The 23,367-nt window shown below is 28.1% G+C and overlaps 1 protein-coding gene across 1 annotated transcript; it reads right to left on the reverse strand.

Annotated features, from left to right (window-relative positions):
* On the reverse strand, window positions 1–23,082 carry LOC129981470 (cytochrome P450 4V2-like). The gene is made up of 11 exons (XM_056092317.1): window positions 22,873–23,082; window positions 20,743–20,855; window positions 19,460–19,545; window positions 18,822–19,009; window positions 14,214–14,283; window positions 12,043–12,169; window positions 10,199–10,357; window positions 8,628–8,801; window positions 6,627–6,693; window positions 3,353–3,532; window positions 1–254 (listed from the first exon to the last, which is right to left on the reverse strand). Exons 1-11 carry the CDS (start codon window positions 23,057–23,059, stop codon window positions 82–84), a joined length of 1,524 nt encoding a protein of 507 aa, XP_055948292.1. The 5' UTR covers window positions 23,060–23,082; the 3' UTR covers window positions 1–81.
* Between the last annotated feature and the right edge of the window lie 285 nt (window positions 23,083–23,367).

Consider the following 23,367-nt stretch of genomic DNA (forward strand, 5'->3'; position numbering starts at 1 on the left):
TTCATTATATATTTATGTGAGAAAAAAAGTAATCCTTATTTTATTCCACATTTTTATCGCAGATAAGCAATACAATGATCTTTAATTCTTCTGTGTTGACCGTGATCTAAATTTGACATAAACTGGTGATGAGGGATGTAATGCAACATGCATTACTGGTAGTACTTTGTCCCTTTCTTCCAAAGATTCAATAGTGAAATTTCTCAAGATTGTTGCAAGAAGAATCTTAACTTCCATTGTTGCGAATCTGTATCCTAAATACAGTAAAAATATCACATTTAGATTAAAAAAGAACATTATTGTAAAACGCATACTAATTGTTTTTGAAAATAATTGATTGGCGCACATTTACATTTAACCACTTTTGCTAATTCACGGCAGCATTGGGAAAAATAGTTATTAAATTATTTACATGAAATGCAAATTTGAATTAAGATAAAAAGAGACTAAAATATATAAATTTTGTAAATAAATACGTTTTTCGGAATTACACTTTCAAATAGTATTTGAAGAAGAAATATAATGATTGAGACCTTTTTTTTTTATAGGAGACATATATAGAATCTTGTAAAACTATATCTTGAATGTACGATGTATATGTCAGTTACCGAAGTTAGTTTTTATTTAATGATACATGCAACTCGAAATCCCCAAAATTGAATGCAGTTGCTAATAGGACTTTTAAATATTTAAAAATTTCATCCCCTTCATACATTCCATTAATGAAATATGTTCAATTAAATTTCTTTTACCTATTGCGATGATTTCTGGAAGGAAAGAAACAAAAGTAATGAATTCAATTAAATTGCAATATATTTAAATTTATTGTTCATAATTATTTTATCCTTAAAATACTTCTCTTTTGAAGCAAAAATCTTGTACATCTTAGTTTATGTTGTCGAAAATTTCATTGGTAACTTTTAGATATCAGATTCTTCAATTAATTCATCATTTCGATTAATATCGCCTTCACATCATTCCAACTTCAACACTAATTTATATTTTTTTATTGAAAAAGAAATATCACATATGATAAATTTACTCTAAGAAGGATTTTTTTTTTATCTTTGAAATCAAATAACGGAAGTAAAAATAAATAAAATTACTGTTATAAATGCAACATTCTGAGAAATTTTCCGTGCATTTTCTTAATTCCACTTAGCGAATAGTTTCCGTAATGCTACAGAAAGAAATTGGAAAACGAAATCTTAATCGATAATAAGAAAATGCAGTCGATATATTATGTTTATATAAACACATGAGATAGATGATGTTTTGGGTTTTCAAGACATTCACCATTTTCAGGCTTGAAATATAGAAAGAAAAACCGAAATATTGAGTAATAATATCTCTGCGATATTAGCAATTCGTGTTATTATCTATAAAATTTTATATTAGCTAAAAATATTGATGCTGCGAAAACTAAATTCATTTAAGGCTATGTAAATGCAGAGCATAAAATTTACTTTTAGCCAAAAAATATTTTCTTAAAAATGAAATTAAAAAACATACAAAAAATATTTTCAAAATCCTATTTATTTCTATATATAAGCGTTGGCAGCGACAAATTCTAATTGCGAGTGGACGCGTTTAGCAAACTTCACATATGTGGCTGAAATTTGAGATTAAAAATTTCATTTATTCGAAATCGTTGGTAAGAAAGAAATTAGATTAAAAGTCTTTAAGAATTTGAATCTTAAATTATTAAAACGTAAAAGTGTTTGTATTTTAGCGTTTTTTTACCTATATATAGAACAGATTAACACGGCAAGGCCATGTATAGGCTGTTAGTTTTCACAGTTCATGCTCTATTGTTTTTCAGTTTTTAGTCATATAAGCACAAGTTTTCACTCATTTCAATCCGTCCTATTTTGCTATAAATTAAACTTCATTAATCCAAAGAACCTGTGTCATCATTTACTACAGAAAATTTCAATCTTTAAAGATTGTGCACTCATACCGATTCCATCTGCAATATAAAAGGGATATTAATAAAAGCATAAAAGTAAAAATTTATGTTTTTTTTTTTATGTGAACACAATTTTTAAAAACATTGGAAATACAAGAAGCATCGTTTCCATTTATTCCCGATGAAGAATGTTTTTTTTTTTTGTTTGTTTTTTTGCTTTGTTTACAGTATTTTTTCTAATCACAGCAAATATAAATTTCCAATGGTACATTTAATAAGACATTTGTGAAAGAATGAATTCAGAATAATTTGAATTCAGCCCTCCACATATATACTTATGTCGTTCACTATCCCTTACCTTTTAGATTTAGTGATTTCATTTAAAATTTTATATATATATATATGTTCCAGTGAATTCATGTCAGTTATTGATGATACAAGGTTTTCTAAACAATTTTAACAGAGACGTAAGAATCAAAATTCTGCTTTTGATAATTTGTAAATTTTATATTGTTCAATAGAGATATTTATATAATTTCAATTCAGATTACTTTTTACATTTTGTGGCTGAACTATCTGTTCTTATTTTATTTGCTTATTTATCTTATTCTTATTTTATTTATTTTAATTTTGATACATTTTTGCCATTAACTTGGTTTTTATTACTATTTTATCTATCTATCTATCTATATATATATATATATATGTACACACACACACACACACACACACACACACATATATATATATATATATATGTTTAATAACTTACATGGTTTCTGTACAAGTTCAATGTGATTTTATTCTCGGATTTTTTATAAGTAGCGAGATAGAAACGTCTTTTGAATAAAGGCTTTAACAAATTAAAAAAAAAATATTAAAATTAATGTTATTTTATTTCCGATATTTACACTATATATTGTCTTGAAAGATACTTCATAACTTAAAAGAATGAAGCGAATGCTTTCTATTTTAAAGGTAAACAAAATCCTTAAATATAATTACTGTGACATAGGAGAATTTCGGAGCCATTTTCAATTTCTCTGATAAATTTCTTAATTTTATGAGGGAAAAAATGTTTGGAAATTATTCAAAACCAATTAATTTTAATTAGACACAATTTTAGGGAATCCAGTATCTTTTCCAAAATAAACGAATAATTTCATTTGCTGAATGTTTGGTAAAGGATATTTTAAAAGCTGTCTTTCTAAATTTTATTCCAAATTAACTTTAAAAAATTGAGATCCATCGAGATAAATATTATTTGTTTGGTTGTAAAAATTAATTTTTAAAGCAGTTACATTCAATCACTAAGGCGTATTTACAATATACACATATTCAAAGTCATTGATCAAATTTTCAAAATCTATTTTTACTTGATTATGATAAAAGAAAATTGTATATCTTAAAAATGCATGCTTACAATGGTAAAATGTCTCTTACCAATGCAATTTCGTGGACCAGCAGAAAAAGGTATATAAGCAAATTCAGGTATTTTTATGGTATTTTCTGGTGAAAACCGATTTAGATCAAACTTTTCTGGATCGGGAAATACGTCTTCGTCTCTGTGTAAGAAGTAACTTAAGATAAAGCAAGATGCTCCTTTGGGTAGGGTATATCCGCCTGAAAATAAATGCTCTTTCATTAATGAGTGCTTTAAAGGTTAAAAAATCAGTTATCAGATAATATAATTCAGTTCAGATAATATAATTCAGTTATCTAGAAAAGCTGATTGGAAATAGTTTTAATTAATTTAGTTAGTTTAGGAAATAGTTTACCTCATATTTTTATACAAATCACTTTGTACTCTCAAAAGCCGAATGTATTTTACTAAATATTCAAATGTTATAAATCTTTCAAGAAATAAATTACTCTAAAATTTTACATGAGAATTTAAATGTTTGATATTACCCGTTTATTGAATTAATTTATCGGTAAATAATTATGTATTCACTTTAAAAACTAATTTTTAAAACCCAGGTTTAATTTTTCCTCAGACGGTGTATAGCGATTTTTACACTCTAACATTTATTTATAAACCGTTTCTTTTTTCATTTTACTATAAAAACATATTAAAGGCGTTCGAAGGTTTCATATACTAGAGAAATAATGATAATAATTATAACAAATCAAAAATATTTTTAAATCCATGTCTTTTTACTTCACGGATTCCTTTTTATTTGAAAATTAAGAATGTTATTTTCTCAGACAATTATTTATGTACATAAATATTAAGATTTAATGAATATATCCAAAATAAATTCAGCATTAAAAATAAAATTTTCTTATTAACTATTGAAATTGAGATAGTTGAAACAGAAATACTTGACATCCATCTATAGTGTGTCGGCGAGTATATTCCATTTTCGGATATATATATATATATATATATATATATATATAATAGTAATAATGTCAATTTATATATATAATGTAAACATAATAATTTTAAAAGCAGAAGGCAGTTTCGACGATAGAGAAGACACTTTGCATTTTTAAGTTCGTTTTATTCTCTTCAATCTATCCGTAGAAGGCATAATTATTTACAAGGAGTGACAGCACACACAGAACGAAAAAAAGAAAAATGAAAGCCAACTGAACATTTTATCCCTGTGTTATATAACATGATATTTCAGACACGTGTCGCTTCTAATTGGAATTTCTTACACGTGTCGACCTTGAAAAGAGAAACAGAGGAATACATTAGAAGAATCTGTCTACATCAGTGCTTCTCTATGAATTCACTCGGCACGTGAGAACCGCTCACGCAGTAATTTTTAAAAAGCTTCAGTTGAATTAATTAAAATTTAAAATATCGTTACATATATATATATTTCTTTTCACATCTCATGCGAAAATCTTATCTTAATTGTTAATCTTTTCTTTTCCCAGAAAATACGCTACGATTTCCTTGAACGTAATCATGCGTCTTTTGACTAAATAGTTTCATATGCATTTGAAAATTATTTCATGTTTTCTAAAATATATTTTACTATATTAGTAAAATTAGGCTGCTGAATATATTATAAGGAAAGTCCGTGCAATTTTTCTTTGGGGAATAAATTTCTACAGAGACAATGCCTCCATCGATGATTTTCCCTGAAAGTATCCATTAGCGGACATTTGTTTCTATTGTCTTCATCAGGCAGAAAAATTTTTAAACCAATTTTTGAAAGAATGGAATTTGTTTGAAAGTAAATTGTTGAGATCGACCTTATTCTTAGGCTTTCAAATTATATGATTTATAATACAGACATAAAAACAATAATGCATAAAAAATCATATATATATATATATATATATATATATATATATATATATATATATATATATACACAGAGAGAGAGAGAGAGATGTGTGTGCGTGTGTGTCAGTATAAAAGAAGGTCAATTTTGTGTCCTTATTGTAAAAAAAATGCCTGTGACAATCAGAGTTTCAAAGACCGATTACAATCATTTGAAAGATATGGGATTAGTAACCAATTTCATTATTCCATTGTAAATGGAAGATAACAAATGGTCAGATGACAACAAGAGATGTGGATCGTTGTTGGGAGATAATGAAGGGACAAACAAAAAATGCTAAATAACAAAAAGTTCCTTGTGAGAAATGCAAAGAAGGAAAAATTATATGCAATGAATTTTGAGGGTAAGAACTTTAATTTCTTACGTGACATTTTTAATAAGACCATGAAAGGGTTAGGGATGCCCGATTAGATGATACTTGCATCAAATATTGAGAGGATTTTTGCATCAAATATGTGTGTGATAATGCGCAATAAGCGAATTTATTCCAGATAGTATAGATTGCTGCATAATAATATGTGATATCATATATTATTATATATTCTATAATATTATGCAATATTGCGAATATAGTTGAATATTATATACTATCGTTCAATATACGTGTAATAGGAGGTGCTTCATGGAACAAAATCAGGTAATCAGGTTTTAAGCGCCTGAACAACAAATATCAAAGCCAAATAATTATCATTTAACCAAACATCCCTCCATTCATTTGATTGAAGTAGATATTTTAATGTCGTTTCGTTCAGTTTTCGCTACTTTAGCCGAACATGTTACAATCATGTGTTAAGTATCAACATGAATATAATCGTTTCACTTCGTTTATTTAAAATGAATTTCAGAAAATGTAAATTAAAAAAAAGTACACTAAAAATAGCAGCTGTATTTTTAATTAAGATAATTTATCACCTGTTAGTTTTTAATTAATAGTTCATTATCATAAATATTTTCTATAATTCATAAAACATGGTACCACTGATATGCAATCAAAATTTAACAATATCAATCGATAAACCTATATTCTGAAACATATTTTCACAAAGCATGCATACGCATATGAAATTTCAAATTTCTGGCGCTTTAGAAATTAAGTAAAAACTTCATTACTTAGATTCATTTATGCAAATGGGAAATTTTCTTCCAATGCGCGTTTATAAAAATGGTGTTAATTTGAAATAAAATAAAAGAAATTCCAGAAATATATTTACTTCTACATAATAACAAAAACAAATCAAATTTTTTCTGTTTAAACTTTTATTACTTTTTTAAATTAATAGATATTTTAAATTTTTGAAAATCGTCTATTTCGATATTTCTTTCTAAACTATGGTCGAGAAATATGCGTTTTTAGCTATAAACGTAACAACAATAACAAAAAAAAAAAAAAAAAAAAAAAAAAAAAATCTTACAAATAGTGGTATCTTCTTCGACGTGTCTTCCGAACATTGGTACAGCAGGATACAGTCTAAGGGCCTCCTTTAAAAAGGATATGAATAATTTACTAAACTAGTTAATTAATCGCTCCATTTCAGAGACTATTTTTATACAGATATCTCAGAATACTGAAATGTCCGAAGGAAAGAAAACTAAGAAAGCCCTGCCACTTCAAAACCGCAATGAAAGCCCGCGTTCTTGAGAAGTTATTAATACAAAAGAGATCTGAACTTAGCTAATACCTTAGCTAATATATCCTATGATTGTTCTTAGGAAACCTCCTTTCTCCCAAATACATTTAGGCGAGCATCTGTAATGAGCAAAGCACGCGTCATGGGTATTAAATCAATAATATTTTTAAAATAGAGAAATATAAATATGTATTCAGGTGACTCAGGAGGATTGCAAAACTTCACTGAAGAGACATTGTGGTTTGACCATATTAAAAAATGCGCAAAAAAAAAAAAAAAAAAAAAAAAAAAAACCCTTCGACAAAGTTATTGCGTCAAAAAACAGAAATTAAATAATTTCTTTTTAATCTTTTTTTTCTTTTCTTTTTGTGAACAACTTCAATTATAACATATTTTATAATGTATCTTTTAGGTTACGTACTAATTTTTGGCTTTTTTACCATGCCAAGCAAAAGATATGCTTTTTCAGAGTTGGAAAACGAATTGTATGAAGTCGTTCGTTTGCTTAATCTACATCGGTAAACAGTGTCTGATGCAATCTCTCGCTTCAAAAAGCTTGGCAATGATGGTCAAAGTCCGGGAAGGGAACAAAATAGTATGGTGAACACTTTTAAAGCCCAAAGGGTATCGAAAAGCAGATTCAATGAAATTCTAGGGTAATAATGAGTAAGACCGCTCGTGAACTGGAATATGGTATCGATGAGTGCAACGAATGGCAACAACAGAACTTGGACTGAAGCTTTACAAGTTCCAATATGTTCCAAGTTCCAAAAGCCTTACAAGTTCCAAAATGTTCAGCTTTTTACCGAAGAAAAGAAACTTGTGTGGCTCCAAAGACGCCGAAAACTTTTGAGACGGGCCACAAGTCATCGCTGAGTGAGATTCCTTTTCACTAATGAGAAGCTATTTACCGTCCAATAGCTCCTAACTTCTAGAACTATAGGATCTAGTCTGTAGACGTTCCAAGTACTTCCGCAAGATTTGAACAGCTCAAAAATCCAAAGTTGGCCATGCTATGAAGTGAAGTTTGGGCAAGTCGCAAATACATCTCTGGTTTTTGTGTATAAGGGCGTTAAAATAAAACAAGAAGTCTATAGTTTGACCTTCTAGAAGTGGCTGAATTTCCGTGGACCTAATCACAATTCGGCAATAAAAAGTGGGGGTTATATTTTGTTAATTTATTTATTTTGAATCAACTTATACTAAAAATTATTTGTCCGTGTAAAGGCATCTTGTAAGAGAAGTAATTAATAAGTTATTAAATAAGGATTTTCCGTCCAATTGTTTCAGTGTATTCTTCTCCAAACCAATGGAAGGCAGTCTGCACTGACGAGAAAAGTCAAAAATTATCTTTGATTTAATATAAATATATGCAAGAAATTGAGTATTGCATACATGGAATTCTATATGCACATACATTTTAGAGCATATTCATGTCAATAAATATTAGCTTCTTCCAAATTTCAACCATTATGTTACTGTTATATAAAGTATATATGCGAATATAAAATTCCTGCTAATCCATTTTGATGATATTATTTCTTTATTTGCTGTGATTACTCTTTCTGTCATTTTACCATTTGGTTCAAAGTAATACAAAATGCAACTATATTTAATAACTCCCGTAAGTTAATTCTGCTTCGGATAATACCCTGTCATTCAATTATTAGAATATTCTCAAGCGTTTAATTGTATATTCGATATTCATTATATGTAAAAACTGTGTTAATGATATATGAAATACCGCTTTCACATTTTCTATTCAAATAATAAAATATGCTCAACCTTTACGACACAATCCAAATAACAGAGATCATTCAAGTCATTTTCAGTAATATCTTTATCAATATTTTCGCCAAAAATTCTATCGAGTTCTTCGTGAACTTTTACTTGGACATCAGGATTGAGACCTATGAGGTAGAGTGCCCAGGTAGCAGTAACTGCTGCTGTATCATGACCCTAAATGTAAAAATTAAATACGAGATATTAATATTCATTGAGAACAATTCGAAACACATATTATAAAAACCAGAAGTTCAACAACTGATATAAAATTCTCTACAGAACATAAATTGTATACTTAAATAATTGTAATATGAAATTTCAGTTATGTTATGATGGGTTGTTTTTTTCAAAGATCATTTTTTATGGAAAATGAAAATCCCGATGCATGTCGAAAAATTTAAGATTCACATTTCTCATTGTCTTAAAAATATATACCGGAAATATAAAAAAATGCATTGAATAAAAATGATAATGCACAATCTGAAGTTTGTAAAAAAAAAAAAAAATTAAAACAAAAAAAATACGCCTTTAAGCATCACTAGGCTTCAGACCGCAATTGCATTTTTAAATACTTTAATATAAGTGATTTCGTCAACAAGAGTTTATTAATTCACATTTGATTAAAAATTATCCTGACATCTAAATATAGTTATTTTAAACAATTTCTGACACGTTTACGGAAAACGTTTGCAACAACGAAAATTTATTCCTCATATCTATTAAAGGTGTCAGCAGGTACAAGAAGCTAATTTAAAAATATTATATATAGTTTATTTTTGAGCAGTAGACAAATCAAATTAGTGATTCATTAAAGATGTCGAATGATTCACCGTATGCACTTGTCTTTGTATTATATTTTTGCCCTACAGACAACAAAAGTGAGTATTCCATATCAGAAAAGTATTTTTAATTTTTTTTTTTACTTTACAGTTGATTCTTAATGTATCGAATAAAACATATTTTTTCCGCAGAAATGTGATGTTCTCAGATTTCATGTTTGAAAATAGGTGTTAGATGTAGAATTGATAGGTGAACGGTCACCTCTGATCTTAAATCAAATGAAAAATCAAAAGTGCGTTTCATCGATCGTAATTGAGAGTAACAAGTTTTCTCATTCGCCAAACAGGTTACTCCTCTGAATAATTTATCTCGGATGATAAAAAAAATTCACAATATCCACATTGACAGCTATTTATCTTTTCTTATGACATTGTTATAAGATATTCTCGCTGAACTTATAGCTGTTAAGTATATATATGATCGGACATCTTTTGAACTTTTTCAAAACTCATCCCGTCCCTCAAGTCCATCTGTATGAAAATCTGAACCAAAAAAATGTATGACTTACAGTCAATAATCAAGTTGAAAAAAAAATCGCAGGAAATTTCGCAATGATATTCGGGTGTTTTGGACGCCCGCCTTAATTTTGTTAAATGGGAGTTTCAGATCTTTCGGAAGTCATAGACTTGTAACTTATTTATTTAAAGAAATTTTTGATAAGAAAATTTAATATTTTCTTATTATTAAAAAACATATTAAAATTTTATTTGGGAAAATAATTAAAATTTTACCGCTAAAGCAAATGTGTCTACTTCATGTTTGACATCTTCTTCTGTCAATTCATGTTCAACTAAGTGCAATTTCAGAAGTACATCTAACAATGAATGGCGCTTTCCTTTGTCAGCTCCAGGTCCAAGAGATAAATAGCGCTCTTTCTTCTCACGAATTACCTTCAGAAATACCAAATTGTGTTTTAGTTTCTTCATAATTATACACTCTTAGCAAAATTAATAATTAATTGTCATTTACATGAACATATTGCATAATATACTAAGTAAAGTTAGAAAGAACAAATTTCTCCTAAATAGCTTATATTTTCTTTTGAAATTCTCAGTATTTTATCAATAAATGAATCGGTAAACGGAATTAAATTCAAAAGGAATTTATCTTATAGATAAAAGTAACCACTTTTTAAAGTCACAATATTTGTCAATTCTAAAGAAAAAATTTAAAAAAATAAAATTTTTATTAAAACTTAATTTTAAAAAAATATATACATATATTTATTTTAAGCAGATTTTGAATTTTGTTAGATGCTGATATTTATTAAATGAAGGAGGAATAAATCCTCTGCCACTTGCCTACTCTTTTATAAGGAAAACTGAATACTTAAATTCAACGAAAATAATTTATTGTCACGTATACTACTTATTCTTAAAATAGCATTACAAATCTTGAAAGCAATGTTGCATAAATTTTCGGCTAAAAACATGTTATGGTTTCTAATTTTAAAGCAAAATCGTTTTTTTTTCTTAGAAAAGAGAAAGCTTCGAAATTAACATAATTTCAAAAAATTCTAATAAGTCTAAATTAATTGTAGATTGAAACTACAAATAATTGTAAATTGATACCCCTGAAATGTTTTAATAAAACATTTTATTTAATTTTTGCAGTCCTAATATGCTTCCAATTTTTTTAATTAATAGACAAAATATACATATTTTGAACATCATGTCAGTATTAATAAAATTTATTTCCAAAATTGAATCAATTTAGAAAAGAGCAACATTGTCTAGGAGGTTTATCATAAACTAAATCAAATTTCAGATAAAAAGAAAAGAACTGTAATGATAATATATCATAAATTGCTTGTCTAAAGATGCAGACATTTTGCAGGTATACTTTTAATTCGAAATGCAAGGAATGATAGATTTTCATTTTGTATATATATATATATATGCCATGTTTTACTTTCATTGTTGAATGCAATAATATTTTCTTAGGAGAAGTTTTGATACAGTGAAAAACAATTATTTTCACATAAGACTATTATTATTTTCACGTCACTTTTATTCTGCTGAAAAACTGAATAAGTTGTAATTATTATTATTTTCAATTAAAACAAGTTTAAAATTGGCACAGAATATGCAAATTCTTTAACTGCATATTCATAACGTATTATGTGTCATTCATAGTGAATTAATTGCTTGAAAATTTCCAAATATCGATAATGTTTAATCTATATCTGTTAGTTTTCTTTTAATGAAATACATTTATTTTCATTTGAAGAGTTAGTAATATTGAATGATATAAATATATCAAGAAAGTATTTTTAAATATGTTAGGGAAAGCTTTAAAGAATACATAAAACTACATAACGAACATCGAAATCAAAACTTTATCTTTTTTAGATAAATCTTTTTGTCAAAATGGTGAGACTGAATATCAAATAGAATAGAAAAGCATGGTTTCGAAAAAAGTTTCATATTCAAGCAAACTCAATTAAGAGTACTTTTTATTTTGAAGGCAGAAAATTCTTTTAACTACATTTAGGAAAATCTAAACAGTTTATTAAAACTTAAAATGCTTACAAAATATCCGGAAAGTAAAGAGACAATTTCAGTTCGTTTAATACCTTTTCTGTGAATTCTCTCATGAATTTAAGGTGAACTTTGGCTTCTTTACCGAGTGGCGTATTCCAAGCTATGACATCTGGCCACAGCCAAAATGAATATATTCTGTACAGAACAAGCTCACACAACCTTTACAGAAAATAAAAGGCATAAATTAGCTTAGAAAATATTAGATAGAAAAAATTTCGGATTTTTTTTTTAATTTGGAAATAAATCCAACATTAAAATTAGAACCAAAAAGATATGCATCGTGTTACTAAAGCAATAATAATAATCTTTATTAAAATAAAATATACATTATAACGATGAATGAAATAGAGATAATATTTCAATGCAGATATCTTTGTGCTCAATAGTGACTAAAAATGCTATTAATTCTTTTTTTTTCTATCCTGAAACAATTTTGGAGGTGATGTGGAAAGTATTTAAATTAAACGGTATAGCTGGAAAATAAAATAATGAAAATCGATTTGAATTATTGAAAGTTGTTATTTATTTATTTAAGGCTTGTAAATTTATTTTACTACATATCAATTATATTTCAATCAGGCTTTTCATTTTTAAGTAGTTCATAGATGCTTTATTTTTTTTCGGGGGGATGGGCTACTTTTAGAAAAACAAAAACTTGAATGAACGTTATTTCTTTCAGAAAAGAAATTCATTTAATACATAATTTTCTTTAAAATATAAATACACATTTTATGATTTTCTTGATAAATTGATATTAAATAATTTCAAAACTTTTCTATTTTTTATCTATTTATTAAAATGAAAGATTACTACATACAAATTGGGAAAATTTTGTAGTATTTAATTTAAAGAGTAAATTCAGCAAAGTTGAGATGCGTATATTGTATAAAAACTTTTCTGCCAAGATTTTAAATCCCGAAAAACTATATATTAAAAATTTTACTGATGGAATTAGATATAAAGATATTTACAAGAAAAAAAACGCTTTAACCTAGCAATTAAAATCGACATATTTCTATATGTATTTTAAATAATTATTATAAAAATTGAATAACTTAACAATTTAGAATACTTTATGGATCTTACACATATATTATATCTTTAAACTAAACACAAACATATATATGTAAATGTATGTGTATGTTTGTCTTGCATGTTTATTCTTATGAAACTATATCCTACTATTTCATATAAAGAAAATGTGTTTATATTCTTTCTTGAAATTGAAGGGTCTTCAAAAAGGAGGTGATTGCATTCCGAGAAATCTTGAAGAACATTGATATTGATCTTGCTAAATTTTATTACATTTTTTTAAATATTTAATGTTTATTAATCTGAAGAGACCATGAAAGACATAAAAAAGTTGTGAGATATAAATATGCTATGGTATATGTACTTAAATGAATATAGCAAAATAATGCGTGATTTTACAATGAATAAAAAGCAGACAAAATAACAGACGTATAGTGTTTATTGAAAGAAAACGAGAGATTGGAAAAAGTAGCTTTCTGATCGCAAATTCGAAAAAAAAGCTTTATTTGTGAGATATATCTCTCATAAATAGATGAAATCGACATTCTATGAAAGAAAGATGTAGCTACCAAATGTTCAACAGTATGAAATAATCTGAAGATATATATATATATATATATACAATTATTTAAAATTGCTTATCTTTTACACTAAACCCTTCAAATTTAGAAATATTTTGGCTGCACATTTGTTTATTCAAGAAATTAAATAGGCCTTAACAAATAAACTTCTCTTTAAATGAATGAGCTGTACCGCAGATAAATTCTACCCAGCTGAAAATTAAAGGTTTCTCATGTAGGGAAGTTAGCTGTTTTTGGTTTAGTTATATTAACCAACCATTTTAAAGCAAAAGTAGAGCCTATTAATTTTGAATCTCGGTCAAATGACGATATAGAGAATTAAGCTTGCTCCCCTATCCACGCTGCAGCAGCGGGAGGTTGTTTGTACCCAAGGGATTTGGCGTGTAACTGTCCCGTTTAAAATACAATTCTTCGGTAGAACCCCGACTCGAAACTGAAACCCTCCGACTCCACAGCCGAGACTTTATCACCAGGGCACCGTGTACAGTGCAGATAATATAACAGATGAAATGAAAGTAGCTCTTAGAACAATCGCTATTGGAGATAAATTGTGTTATGATCGAAGAAGTTTTTCAGTATTTCTCACTTACCTTCGAACTGCATTCGCATATTGTGATTCGTTATTTCCAAGAGTTTTAAGCTTTACATCGAAAGCCGTTTCTAAAATAAAAAAAAGATATTTAAAAAAAAGGAATTTTATTCATCATATAAAAGTAACTCATAAGAAGTACCTGTTGTTTTCTCTATTATATAATAATTACTCATAAAAAAGTAGTGTATGGGTTTTCAAAAAGAATAATTAGGGAATTATTGTAAGCCTATTTTTGTACCAAATTGTAAGGCAGGGGAAATAACTTTAAGCCTCTTATAATGTCAAATATGTTAGTTATATTTTAATCATATGATATGATAATGCTCGAGTGAAGTGAAGGATCATGTAGGTGTAAAAAAGTCACAAAATACGACATTTTGATAAGTGTTTCGATTTCTCATGATATTCGTAATGACAAAAATGTAAATTTCTGCAGGATCGATGTACAAGTTGTATATTTTACATATGGTTTAGTATATTCAATGTTCCCGCAGAAGACAGTTTTAAATTAACAGCACTTCTTTATTTATTAAGGAAAATTAAAATTTCAATGGACTTTTGTAGTTTCTCTTTTCAGGATTTTTGCGGGTATTCAGAGTTGAATTAATGTAATCGGCAACATTTCTATACAACGTGTCACTTTTATTCCAACATTAGTTGTCGGAGTGCAGCAGATATTTAACTTTAACAGGAGAGGTGAAAATTCGGGACTTAACTGGGGTGAAGCGATAATTATTCTCAAATTTAATATTCTAAAGTATCAGTATGAAAACCTGCCAAAATATTCTATAAATATTTTTCTTGATATAAAAATATGTTTGAGAAATTGTTGTCTGTATATTTCATCAGTGAAAATAGTAATTGCGTTCCAACCAGCATTTTCTTCTCAAATAGCATGTTATAGCAAAAAATATTCTTGAAGAGACATGTTACTTATTATTTTTTAAATCGTATTGTTACGAAATTACCGGGGATCGTTTGGATAGTGGAAGTTATATGGTGTGAAGAACAATTTTTACAGTGCACAAAGCTATATAGAAACAATATATGAAAATTTTTTAAATAAATGACAATATGTAAAATTGACTTTTTCTTATCGCTCTCATCGGATTTCGAGGCCATTTTATACATACAGGTTAAGTACTATAATAAAGATCAGCCTATAAATTATGTAAATATTTCTCTTGGTATATTAAAAAATTTAGAAATTTTTCTTAATAAATTTTCAGTAGAAAAATTAATTATATTCGAACATAAATATTAGAATCACCCCAATGCGAATTTTTATGAAAACAAATATTCTATACAATTATCCTCATCACTCAGATCACTTTCGGACTCATTTAAAAGTCTCTGGAGCTCTGCTTCCTAACGAGGATTAGTAGGTCGGATGAAGTTTCGAGCACCAAGTTTTAGTCATCTGCTAAGCCTTGTTTAGTAAAGTAACACTAAAAGGGAGGTGGGGTCTTATTTTCGTCGCTCAAAGAATTAGCTGAATTATTTAAAAAATCATTTGCTAAAACCGGTTGATAAAGTACACGTGTATTGAAGGACACTAAACAGGAAGCTACAGAGTCAATCCATTTGATTCAGCTAAAAATAGAATAGGAGTGACTGGAAGTCCATCGTCAGAAGTCTCACATGTCGCACCCCCATCTCCCAGTAAAGAGTTAAGAATAGTGTTGGAAGCTCAATTGTCGATCTGCAGCAAGGATGAAATGGAGTTGTTTTTCGCTTTTTGTTTGCGCAAGGTGCTGCAGCGCAAGCTGCTGCAGAAATTGAAATCTGAAATCAGATACAAACATCTTGGAAAACGGCAAAAAGCTGTCATCCGGCAAGAAAATGCTCGACAACATTGAAACAATAAAGGAAGGGACGGCTGAAACAATAAAGGAGTTGGGATTCGGAGTACTAAAAAACACACCATACAGTCTATACCTGGCTCCAAGCCATTTTTATATATTTGGAGCATTAAGGAAAGCTTTAAGGGAAGAAGATTTGCAAACAATGAAGAAGTCATTGATGCGGTGCAAAATTGGTTTCAGATATAAACGAAAAAATGTTTTCGAATGAATTAAAAAAAACAACGTGTGACACGTTGAGGGAAATGGTTTGAAGTCCTGGGTGATTATGCAGAAAAATAATGCATGTTTCAGTTTTATATCATAAGAATAAAGGCTTCTTTTCTCAAATGTTCCTTTTTTATGTATATTGTTACAATTGTAAAAAAGCGAAATAGTATTTAGAGTAACCGTTTATGGGTGATTCAAGCAAAAAAAAAAAATTCTAGTGCAACATCAATTGCGTACGAAAGCACAGGTTGTGTTCATAAATGATTATAATCAAAATTTTCAAAAATTCACTTACACAAATATTGACTTATTTTTCCATCATTCGCTTTTATAGTATGTCATGAAACATGTAGAAAATGGACATAAAGCCATCTTCATTTTTTAGTAGTGTTTAATAGAACGCTTAATTAATTTTTTTCTCAAGTGACTGGGAATTTTTTTAAAATTCTAACTGAAAGATTAAAATTACATTGCAAGAAAATATTTAACGTTCAAATAATCACATTCTTACTGGATTTCACTCCTAGCAATTACTTTTAAAAACTAGGTGTATTAATTCTACCAGAAAATCTTAGATTTTTGAGTGTTCTAAGACTGATTTATTAAACAATGTATTATTTAACGCTTTTCGAAAATATCAACTTGAGATTCAATACTCGATCTCAAATTTAGAAACAATAATTGGGCATGGATGGAAAATATGTCTCGTAAGAAGTAGTTTCTCACCTTTAAGTCATTTCATGTTGGAACTAGAATTACACATGAAGTTATGTTCACAACATTTCATTTAAATTCAATGCTACTCTATATGTGAACAGAATGTATCATAATTTCGCACTCATAATGCATTCTAAAATCCTCTGAATTGAGAAGCAATCTTCTTGTTGTTATTTATGGCTGTTTACAAGCCAACTGATGAACTGTCCGCGATTTAAGCCGCTTGTTCAGTGGCTTCTCAGGGCAAAGCCCCCTGAATACCCGAAGGCAGATGTCTGACTTTTAGCTTATATGAAGATGACACATACGCATTCACTTGCACAACCCCTATTTACGTGGGGGGGGGAGGGGCTTTTTCACATACATCAACGATAGACATAGAGTAGAGAATAATCATGCCCAAACTTGGACTTGAACCATGGAAGCCCGCATTATGTTGAACACACGCTACCGGAAATGATAAACTTTGTTCTTGGTAACCCTGTACCTGCTATTTATTTTGATGAAAGGAAATAACACACATTAATTATAAAACAAATTAAATCAAAATAATATTGTTGAACCATGAAGCAGGGAAATGATTCTATTTTTTTAATGAGCATGATTTGGTTAATAATTGATATATATTTCTTAACTTTTTATGCACTATATGCTGATATGATTTAGGTAAGGCACGCTACCATCTGGTATCGTACCTGATTTAATGGGAATTCACCTATTTCAGCCTTTGGATGGGAAATCAGAAGAAACTTAGATTAGTTAGAATTATTCTAACTATTTGAAGGGATCTGTTTATTTTTATTTAAGTTCTATCAATCGTAAGTTTTAAGCATCATAATAATACGAAAATACATATATGAAAGTATTCTCGGTATTTTGCTTTGCAGTTTGTACGAGAAAGAAAAGAATGAAAGAAAAATTCAAAAACGGAGTTAAAGTAAAAGGGAACAGATATAATACTAAGATGTGAAATTCCAGTAGTAGAAAATCTACATAAATATCGGAGTAAGGAAAATAGTTATCACGAAGTAATATATAATCTAACAATATATAATTAATTAATATAAAATATATAAATAAATTACAATCAAAGTTTCCTTCAAAACATCTGGATCTTCAAACAGAATCTATCTATCTGAATTTATACAAAATCAGGATGCAACACTTGGAATTACATTGGTTTTATGCATGTGTAAATACTGATATCCATTATTTTTATAAGTTTCTATAAGTTTGACGCTCTTCTGAACTCTTTTTTAGGTTTAAATCTAACGAATTTGCAACAAATAATGTTATTTTTTGTTTAGATTTGCATTTATATTTTTGCATAAGTTTAATGATAGATTTCTATGTTTAAACGGAATTTAAATTGTTTTAATTGTTTCATAATATATATGATTGAATGATTTTTCTTCCATTTCTGGAAATTAATAGAAAATTAATCTAATAATAATCTGTGAAATTTGAATAACAAATAACAAAATGAAGTTGCAGTACCTCGGAAGTTAAAATGTAAATAATTTGGGCAATCTCTTTTTTATATCTTGTAGGTTATGGGACTTTATTCACTATTCATTGTGTATTATTTGCTTATACTGTAGGTGAGAAAAGGTGTCATTCTAATAAAATAACATTGCTATAATCCTGTCATAATTCAATGCATATAAGAATCGTAAATATTAAGTTGTACATAAGAAATAAATGAAGATAAGCATATCCAGTTTTCCCTGCAAGCCAGCTGAATAAGAATATGTTTACTATGTGAACCATGTTCATTTTCATCTGGCAGAAGCAAAAAAAGACTTTTGTTTACATACCACAAATTATATCCAGAGCGCAAAGCGCTATCGTATGAGATATTTCAGTGAATTCATTTTCAGATTCACGAAAAACCTTAACGAGTTCTTGAGCATGTTCATTAAAAACCGGCAAGAAGCCTCTCAAAATATCAGAATGGAAACAACGGTTTAGCAGCTTGCGTCGTGGCTTCCATATAACATGTGGACTGGAAAGGAAATAATTAAAAAAATGCTTACATAGTTTTTTTTTTAATTATTGAGTTTATTACAAAAAAATAGATCAAATCCTGACACATATTTAAGAACATATATTTTAGTTTAAAGTTCATTGCCAATTATTAATTTTTTTGCATGTTAAATTATTAATACGCTTTTCAAATATAATATGGACTATTCTTTTCACAAATAAACAAAAAAGTCGTATTCATAGAATAAACAAATTCAGTGTATATTTATTAAAGTGCCTTGCTATTATTATAAACACAGATTAGACAAGAAACACATGGTATATTTCATAAAAGCATAAACAATTAGAGGAGTTCTAATAACTGAATAAAAAATAATAATTCTAAAGCTAAAAGAGTACTTCTAATAATTGATACCGTAAAATGAGTTACTTAATCTAAAATAATATATGGCATTTATAAAGCTTTTACCTCGTAGTTAAACCATAACCAAATAGAGGTCCCAGGAATTTATAAAGCCAACTCTTTTCTTTCATCTTATTTCCACTCAAGGCTTCCTACAGAATAAAAACGAATAATTTGTCACCATTTATTTAAGGAACTAACTTTGCAATCAATATATATTTGTCTTTGAAACGTTGGTTTTACAATTCCAGTTACAGCCATAAAACTATATGTCAGATATCAGTTTTTCTGATCTCCAGTTCGTTTTTTATTCTTCCATCTTTAACGTAACTTAGAAACAATTGGTATCCGTTATTATTTTCACTGAATTATGAAAAATATGCTTATTCCAGAAATAACATTGACGGATAACCAAAGAATAGATTTCAGTTCTCAGTAAGTTTCGTTATATTAACGCCCCGTTTAAAAGCAACACAAGGGCTATTTTGGGACGTAATTTTGTGCCGCAGACAGATGACTCCTTAGCTAGCACCCACTCTCCAAACTTCCGCACCACATCCGTAGGTGGAAGTTTGATCCCGACTATTTTAACTAACACCATACCCGCTAACACGACGGATTTCGATGGAATCTGATCTAAAAACTGAAATCCACCGGTTCCAAAGCCGAAACTTTACCAACAGACCACGCCGACCCATGTGTCGTCTCTGAAGATGAAGGGAAAGTGTTGTTTATTCTTGAAGAGAAGAAATTCTTCTTAGATTTGTTCTAAATCCATAATGCAATAATATAAAATTTCAATTCATATAATGTATTTGATTATTTAAAATTTTTGAAAGAATCTTTACTGCTGTAACACACTTATGATTTAGTGCAATTTCATTTGTGATTTGTAATAATTAGACAATATGTAAAAATTCGACATATTGTCTGTTTTCAGACGCCAAAACTTTCTTCACTTATATGCATAAGTCGGATATAATTTTACTGTTTATTTTATACTAAGCAATATATAGAAATATCAGGCAAATTCGAATTACAGCAAAATAGAACCATTATTAAAAAATAATAGAAAATCAGCGTCCTAGTAGAATCGCTAAATGAGAAAGTGCGATAAGCAATGGAATCCAAAGAAATGCCATTCTTACTCTCTACGTATCACCTCTATACGGAGTAAAATCGTGCAGAAGTGATAAACACGTAATTCTGAAATGAGTAGTAATTTATATTGATTAAGAACAATAAGGCAACAGTTTATATTCAAAATTTGATACTTTTGAAAAGAAAATCATGTTAGTTTGATAAATCGTAGCGGTTTTATTTCCCCAACAAAATTATATAATACGAACCTTTACAGCCTCAGCTTTGACAAGAAATACAAAAGGCGTGTATAAAATCCAGGTACAGAACAAACGGTCCTTCTGAAAAGTTTTATTTAGATTTCTCAATGTTTCCATAAATTCTGTAGGAAAAAAAGGGAAAAAAACCCCAATTATTATTCAAATACTGTAAAGAAGATTTTTTTGTTTGTTTTTCAGAATTTAGTAAAATGCGATGACATGTTAATTAATTTTCTGTTCTTAACTAAGATTCTGCTGGAAGTAATTATGAGTTGATGTATTTCATAGGCATTCAAAATTGAATATCTATAAAATTCATCAACTCAATTATATCTTAATCTTAAACAATCGTTTTTCCACACTAAATTATTAATGAAAATATATTATATATACTAAAGAAAATCAGCACATAAATTATAGGAAAACAAGAATATAAATTTAAATCAATTGTAGTAAATTCTACTGTTTTGAATGTCTGTAAGAAAATATAACGCAGCATTAATGTTTATTTCAGTTATAAGCATTAAATGGACTTTTCTTCGTTGAAGTAGCTTCATTAATCATATTATGAACTAAAATGCCTCTTAAATCTTATACGAATTTTATTTTTCTACAGTTTCTATTTCTTGTATTTAAATACTTCTTTAGCTCATGATACTTTATCTGAGAATTAAGCGTTTTAATGTAGTATGTATGGATGTTGAAATTACTTGTCGATTGTTGGCACATTAGATTATATACATTTAAATATAACAGTATATTAATCAGAAAATGAAGTGATATTTTTCAGATTTCAATGAATTTCCGTAATTATCAGCATTTTTTATCGAAACTTTGTTTACCTGCGAATCAACCCGGAATTGTTTTTAAAATGATTCATTTGATTTCTATCTCATTTCTTTTAACCAAATGCTTATTATTTTGCAAAAAAAGTGAAATCGACATTTCTTTCATTTAATTTCATCATTAGCACATTTCAAGTATCAGCTTGTGGAATATGTATACATACATGCATGCATACATATTGTTAGAAATAAGCATTCTTGATATTCATTTAAATTTGAATTTAAAGTACTTTCTTTGTAATTTGTTTTATTCTGTTAAATAAACTTAATCTTTAAGAGATATAAAAACAAAATCATAATACCGAAAATTTTACTTCACTTTATTAGATTATATTTGAATTATAACCGTCAAAATTATAATTTTTGTAAGTCTCTTCTGTGTGGGAAAATTATAAACGCGTTCGTTTATAATAAATTTTTTAATCAAATTTCTCATATTTTATCTATTATATTTAACTCACTTCTGAAACTTTCATAGTTTTTCATTTGAAACGTAGTTTTCATAGTTTTTTTGACTGTTGCTTCGTTTCGTTATCAATGTGTACCACCCTCCGTTCAATTGAAATCAAGTCGGTCTGGAGCCGAATTTGTTCGAACCTCTTCGGAATAATTGGAACTTCAACTGAAGGGAGCTGGGCTTCGATGATATAAAAAGAAAGGATGAGACGAGAGAGAGGAGAGACTTTAGTTTTTGCACTGTGTGATGGCCGAATCCTGAACTTTCGTTATATTTAGCGATTTTTAATTAGTTGGTTTTGAAAGCCCCAGAGATTTTAAGATGTTAAACCTGTTTTTTTTATTTATGTTTAATTTTAATTGTGTCTATGTCTGCGAATAAATGTCTTGTGTTTTTTTTTAAAACTATGTTTCCTATCTCAAGACATTACAAGGTGCATAGAATATCATTCTCACTTTGACAATGATTGATTTCCACTTGACTTTTTTTTTCAAAGCACTAAATCTTGCATGCAGAGATGAATTTATAAAATCAATGTTATAAATTAACATATCTTCGGAACTGTAAGTCACGAATAATATGAAATTTGACAGAAACAATTTGAAGTTATATGAGGTGGAAAAAAAAAAAGATCACCTTTAAAATGGAAATAAGGAATGAATTTATTTTTAAACAGATTAAAAATTATGTAACTATTTTTACATGAAATATCCAAATAAGTCTAAGATATAAAAAATATTGAGTGCAGATTAGTCTAATTTAAATTCAAAGTTCATACTGATTTAATTAATAAATGAAACCTTTGTTCAACTTCCAAAATAAAAAAAAAATACTTACTGAGATGTATCGAGTCTGTAGATCCTAAATGTCTAAAATCTATCAATTCCCCAATATCTCCAAGAATATTAAAGACACTCGGTTTTCTTCCTGGCATCAACCTGCTATATTTATATCTCCAAAAAGAACATTTTAAAAGGAAAGCGAAAGACATCCCTATCAATATGTAAAATATAAGCAGCAGCATTTCATATATCTTGCACACAAGAATTCAAACTAACTCTTAATGTATACTTCGTTAATATTGTTCCCTTTTATAAGATAATATTTCATAACACAACTGAAATTAAGCGAAAATTTATATGTATCTTAGACTATCGATTCACGTGACCTTAACTTTAATCTTAAGGGAAGCGGAAAATTTTATAAAAGAGTCATATGCAAACTTTTGTACTGTTCGTATTAAATATAATCTATCTAAATTTTTGATTTTAAAATATAAATAATGAAATTTAAAGATAATTACATATCTAACTATTCGGAATGCTTGTAAAT

This window comes from Argiope bruennichi, chromosome 8 (assembly GCF_947563725.1).
Source record: "Argiope bruennichi chromosome 8, qqArgBrue1.1, whole genome shotgun sequence".
NCBI classification, from domain to species: domain Eukaryota; kingdom Metazoa; phylum Arthropoda; class Arachnida; order Araneae; family Araneidae; genus Argiope; species Argiope bruennichi.